Source organism: Sander lucioperca, chromosome 5 (genome assembly GCF_008315115.2).
Source record: "Sander lucioperca isolate FBNREF2018 chromosome 5, SLUC_FBN_1.2, whole genome shotgun sequence".
NCBI classification, from domain to species: domain Eukaryota; kingdom Metazoa; phylum Chordata; class Actinopteri; order Perciformes; family Percidae; genus Sander; species Sander lucioperca.
The window spans coordinates 40578804-40585033 of NC_050177.1; the positions used below are offsets into that span (position 1 = coordinate 40578804).

The window sequence follows — 6230 nt, forward strand, 5'->3', positions numbered from 1 at the left end:
AATTGTGTTGTCCAAATGAATCATTCTGAGCAAATCTTAATCATTTGAAAAAAAAAAAAAAAAAAATTAAATAAAAAAATATATGATGATTCTATTCAAGTTATTGTTTTACCGTTGTGAAGAGGTTTTTCTGATGTAATGAAGAGGAAGAAAGAAGACATCTTTTATTTGTCACACACACACAATCATACACAGTACAACGTGCAGTGCAATGTGTGGTTAGGGTTAGGGTTAGTGTTAGTGTGTAAAATCTGTAACTTTGCATCGAGGCGACGCAGACCGCAAGGACTGTGATTGGTCAACTCATCCTGTGTGTTGATAGTCGGTGTTTCAAGCAGCCTAGTGTGAGGAGTAGCAACATGCTAGTTCACTGACATAAGCTTTGCAAATAAACTCTATACTTTGGTTACAATGACGGGGTTATCCGTTTGTAAAGTGTCTATATGTCAGTAACGTTTTGAAATTAGAACGTCACCAGCAAGCAGTACTTTGTGGGCAGTTGTGCTAAAGTTTGCTTGCTAACATAACATAAACTGGCTGGCAGACACCTCGCAAATAACCTCAGACTTATTTTCAGTAACTAGGTCAATGGATTTTACTGTGTCTATTTCTCCATACTTTTTACAAAATCTAAGCAAGAAAAGGCCAAACAAATAAGATTAATATTTTAGCACGACAGTCTATGGGGGTTTGCCATTCTGAGTACCGTTTCGGTGGTGTGCGACACAGACACAGGCGACACCCCCCTAGCGTTATGGCGGTGAAATGCCCCGACGCAGAACTCCAAAAGGGTCACGACGGCGTAGGAGCTACGGCGTGGAGTTGACGCAGAAGCATGACACAGCCTTTACGTAGGCTACGGCGAAAGCTCTGCGTGGCGCCTCCGCAGGACCATAAAATCATCCTTTACCCAACACATGCATCTTTTCATGCATGACAGGGAAACCCAGTGGACATCATTACAATACGCATTATATTAGAGCTGGGCGATATGGAGAAAATCAAATACCATGATATTTTTGACCAAATACATCAATGTCGATACTGTAGGGTTGACTTTTTGTGCTTTTACAAAATATTTACACAATGAGAGTTTTGATAAATAATCACCAATAATGTGGATATAATGTCTAAGTGGTTAAAGGCAAATAATGAAGAACATGACATCACTTAATTCAGCCTTTAAAACCAGGAAAAGACAACACTCGTGCCATATCACCATATCCAAAATTCATGACGATATTTAGCCTCGTATATCGATGTGATATGATATTGATATATTGCCCAGCCCTACATATGTGATGTTACATTCAATTTGTGGCCATTTTGTGCTGAATATATTAATATCAGAATACTACTTTCAATACCATGATAATGATCTAAATCCCAGGAAAATGACCCAGACCCAATTATATAGGGACACCTGCATCTTCAAGCTTCACCACAGTCTGACACTCCCAAACTCCTACTGCATTTCATCCTCATATGGCTGATATGCCATGATATGCTTTTAAATACATCTATTCTATTAGTCTATATATTACACATTACTATACTGACTGTACCAAAGGAATTCTCACGCTAACACACAGAGCATTGCGTACAGTATGTGGCTGACCTACTGTCACCACACACTGTCAGCACACTCTCTAGGTCTAATATGTTAAAACTATGGAGTGTTCCACACACCCGGTTTAAGAGCGGTGGTGATGGATCTTTTGAGTCCGCAGCACCGAGACTGTGGAACGCTCTGCCGCCTCCCTGCGACCTGCTGTTTCTGTGGACTCTTTTAAAAAAATCAGATAAAGACCTAACTTTTTACACAGGCCTTTGGTTGACCTGTCTGCACTTATTTGTTCTGTATTACTTTGGGATTTTAACTGTGTTTTATTATGTATCATCTTGTATGTTCCATGTAAAGCACTTTGTAATTTTTACCTGTGAAAAGTGCTCTATAAATAAATTTTACTTACTTGCTTATATTTCTACTATGTTGTGAAACTTTGCACATTCCATGGACAACTTTGCACATTTCTGCACATTACTACTACTACTTCTACTACTACTACTTCTTAAAAACGGCACAGCTCCTTCATTTTAATTCGTATATATACACATTTTTATAGTATTATTTCATATTTTTTTGTAATTCTCTCTCTTTCATGTCTCTTTACTTTTGCATTACTTTCTTTTATTGTTAATTTCCTTTTCTCTTACTATGTTTATGTTATGCAATAAAACTCCAAAGCAAATTCCTACTATGTGAAAACAACCGTACAGTACTTGGCAATAAACCGGATTCTAATTCTGATATTAATACAGACAACACTAGGTATCATTCCTTAAACACATTATATATTATTCTGGTGTCTACTGTTTACATACTAAACTTATATATATATATATATATATATATATATATATATATATATATATATATATATATATATATATAATACTACTTTTACTCCTCTATCTATACTTCGGTCCTTGTTCTGCTGCAACCTGATGGGGATCAATAAAGACTTATCTTCTATCTTATCTAACTCTGGTCATGCACGCACGTTTCTGAGTTAAACAGAAACCCACTGTAATAACTGAATCTGAATCTGGATTGTTACATCCATGCTCAGCTGTGTTGGTGGGTGAGGGCTTAACTTACTGTCTGATGCAACTCCCAAACCCGTTCCTCTCTGCTATTGTAAACAAATGCGATGCAGACATGTGATTAGCGCCTACAGACTAGAGTGACCTTGCAAGATTTCCCCCAGTAGATGGCGCTATGGCAGCATTACCCCAGCTAATAGTCAGTGTACATTATGTGCGAATTACTTGGAATGTTACACGAATCATTTCGATTATAACCTCATCAGCACCTGGCGTTATAAAGATATAAAGATACGGCAACACTTGGCATTTGAGCCTCGTTCCCTGGTGCATACCACTTTTTATTTGTTAGACTTATATAATAACAGTTAAGTTATACTCGAATATAACGTTAACGTTACACATATAACGCTAGATAAACTGCAGCGTTGACCACACTAGCACAACATTGACCACAACAACTTGACGCTAACGTTAGATACAAAGAAGCCCAGTGGTACAGTGGCGTTCATTTGTTTTGGTCCTGCTGCCTTCATATCTGGTGGTAACCGGTCAGCTAGCTATCTATCTTCCGCTTAGTTGGCCTTCTAGCTTTGACAAAATGAGCAACAGAAGCTAACTGACATACTCACCCAAACATCGCTCCGAAAAACGACTGCGATGATTTCATTTTCTTTTCAGCCTCGGCCACTAAAGCCGTTGCTTCTTTATCTTTTCCGCTATTGTCCATTTTCGTGTCACTGCTCTTATGTTGAGGGAAGAACGAGAAAATGCTAAAGTCAACAAACTTGCTAATAGGTGCTAGCAGCAACAGCGGGTTTTGGTTTGTCACGTCACCTGACATGTCCCTGTCCTGTCATTTGACACGGAAGCTGCTGCATTCAGGTGCTCTTCGTAATTGTTTGGTGAATGGACTTTTTTGTGTGTTTTTTTTTTTAAATTTAAGAACAAAACATGACTGAGACAAGAAAAAACAATGCTGACAATGTAATCATCACATATAACATATCTAAAAGAAAAGCGTAACAGTAAGTAAACTATTTAAAAATAAGCTACAATTACAGGGGACTATATGAAGCATATAAGAAAAATACATACACATAGCCTTTTAAAAGATATTTAGCAGGTCACATCCTGGGCAATGACTTCTTATAAGTTATAACAAAATGTGATCTTCCAAGTTTTGCAGTAAGAAGTATTTTATTTTATTAATAAACCCAGTGGAAGTAGGCTTTCTGTTTTTCCACTTAGTACATATATGGATATGATGCTTTCCTATTACACTACTGTATTAATTACAGCAGATATATGGCTGTTAAGATTTCCCATATAAAATAAGACATCTATTAAGCTGAATATGGTAATACTAGGTATTGTAATACGCATACATCCATGTACACTCGTCCAAAATTGTTGTGAGAAAGGACAAGAAAAAAAAGGATATAGAGCCAAGTATAGTATGACTTTTGTTTCTTGTACATTGTGTTGATGGCTACTGTATTTTTATATTTGTAGTTTATGCTTTGTTCTCATGGTTATGCTTATACTTTTATATTTTGTCTTTCAGTGTAAAGCACTTTGAGTTGCCATTGGCTGTATACTGTACCTGCTTACCCTTTGAAAGGCTGCGGGGTGCTGAGTCAGTGACAGGGCTGACAACCCCAACCTTCCATTTGTGAATTAAATTGTAATATTATTTAAGTTGTCCTATTAAGCTTATATGTCATGTAATGATGATTTGTATAAGTAAATTATGTAAAGACAGTTGTAGAAGTAGACTATGTTGTATTTATTTCCTCTCAGGATGCTTATCAACTCTGCTGAATCTATGGGACTTTGGGTTATTGTTTCTCGGCCCTGCTTAATAATCCACTATGATACTATATAGGGAGATCATCTTACAACAGTTACGTTTTATGCACAAAATATGTAAAGAAGTCAAACAAAGTCAAAATGTAGCCTACTACAGCTTATCAGAAGTGTGATGACTGCAAAGCACCTGCAGGTTAAAGGTCCCATGGCATGAAAATTTCACTTTATGAGGTTTATTAACATTAATATGAGTTCCCCCAGCCTGCCTATGGTCCCCCAGTGGCTAGAAATGGTGATAGGTGTAAACCGAGCCCTGAGTATCCTACTCTGCCTTTGAGAAAATTAAAGCTCAGATGGGCCGATCTGGAATCTGCTCCTTATGACGTCATAAGGGGAAAGGTTACCTCCCCTTTCTCTGCTTTGCCCGCCCAGAGAATGTGGCCCGCCCATGAGAAAGAGAGAGACATCATGGCTTGCAAACAAGCAAAGTGGCAGTTGGTCAAGGCCACACCCCCACCCTCCACCTTGCCCCCCCTCTCTCCTCCTCAATAGCATTTAAAGCTACAGACACAGAAATGGCACATACTAAGGAAAGCTCATTGTGGGACTGGTTCTAGTGGCTGTAATTCTGCACCAAGGCTGAATTTCAGGAAAGAGACTTCAGATACAGTATTAGGGGACCACTAAGGCCTATATAAAAGCATCCAAAAACAGCATGTCATAGGACCTTTAAGGATATTTTGTTACATTGATTCATAACTGTGTTGTGATTCTTTTAAATGACAATTGTGATATGTTTCAGTGTAGTGGAATATGTTTGTTGTAGGCCTACCGTTTCAGCTTAAGCATCATTGGGTTATTTAAGGTCTTGCCACAACATACCCAATATATCGATGCCATAGGACCAAACATGATCTTGTTGTATTTTGTGTCAGATGGCCAAATACTTTCTTGCTCTGTAAGTGACCAGAAATCGTGATTGTAGTAGGTAGATTATGGAGGCCTTTTACCAGATGACATGCATTGAGTCACCCTCCAGCATTAAAAAGGAGACTTTTCCTGAACATATGATTCCATCGGGTGCTGATCAGCAAAGCATTCCCAAAACAGTTGGAGATGCAAAATCTTACACAAGTCACGCTGTCTATAAAAAGCTCCCTGTACTAACTTATCTGGCCAGCCTCTGTTGTTCAACACTCCAGTTTAAGCTTTGGATCAGGATGACTTTCTGCAGGCTATGTGCAGGCTGTTATGGTTTTAAACACTATCATTAGCTTGACAGCCATTATGAGGAAAAGTCCCTAAATTTCCAATGTCCCAAACCTTGTCTAATTGGACAGTTTGTCCACAAATATTTAAAAACTGTGCAAGCCTTTCGTTCTAAGTGCTGTATGTGTAAGTTTGTCCCCATAGCTTCTCAGAAACATATTTAATGTCCTCTTTGATGATAATGTCTTGACGTTTTACTATTAATTAGGGAAACCAAACAAGGCCTGGCAGTTATAGGGCTGGGTACGAAACTCCAATACTTCACAGACCAAATTGCTTCCATAATATCGAGTATCTGACATATTGTCGTTAAATACCAAATGTCAATACCTAAGGAGTCAATCTCATCAGTGTCAGTGAGCCAATAAGCATGCAGCATGCTTCTACCAAGATCTAATAATTCTGCTGATTGGCTGACTAACATTTCACGTCGTAGAGTCATGCAGGAAAAATATCGTACCAGTAGGCTCTATCAAAATAATTTGAATGATACCCAGCACATTGCACAAGCACAGATGTTTTGTATTTTTTAATCTCAGATA

General features: G+C 38.1%; 1 protein-coding gene across 2 annotated transcripts in view; it reads right to left on the reverse strand.

Annotated features, from left to right (window-relative positions):
* Positions 1-3498, reverse strand: part of napab (N-ethylmaleimide-sensitive factor attachment protein, alpha b) — a 12155-nt gene extending 8657 nt beyond the window's left edge. Inside the window, exons 1-2 of one of the 2 annotated variants that reach the window (XM_031287008.2) lie at positions 3240-3490; positions 113-130 (exon numbers count right to left, since the gene is read on the reverse strand). In XM_031287008.2, the coding sequence (XP_031142868.1) occupies positions 113-130; positions 3240-3451 (230 nt within the window). In that variant the 5' untranslated portion in view covers positions 3452-3490. Of the gene's footprint in view, positions 1-112; positions 131-3239 lie in introns of both variants that reach the window. The other variant, XM_031287009.2, reaches the window with a different exon arrangement.
* Between the last annotated feature and the right edge of the window lie 2732 nt (positions 3499-6230).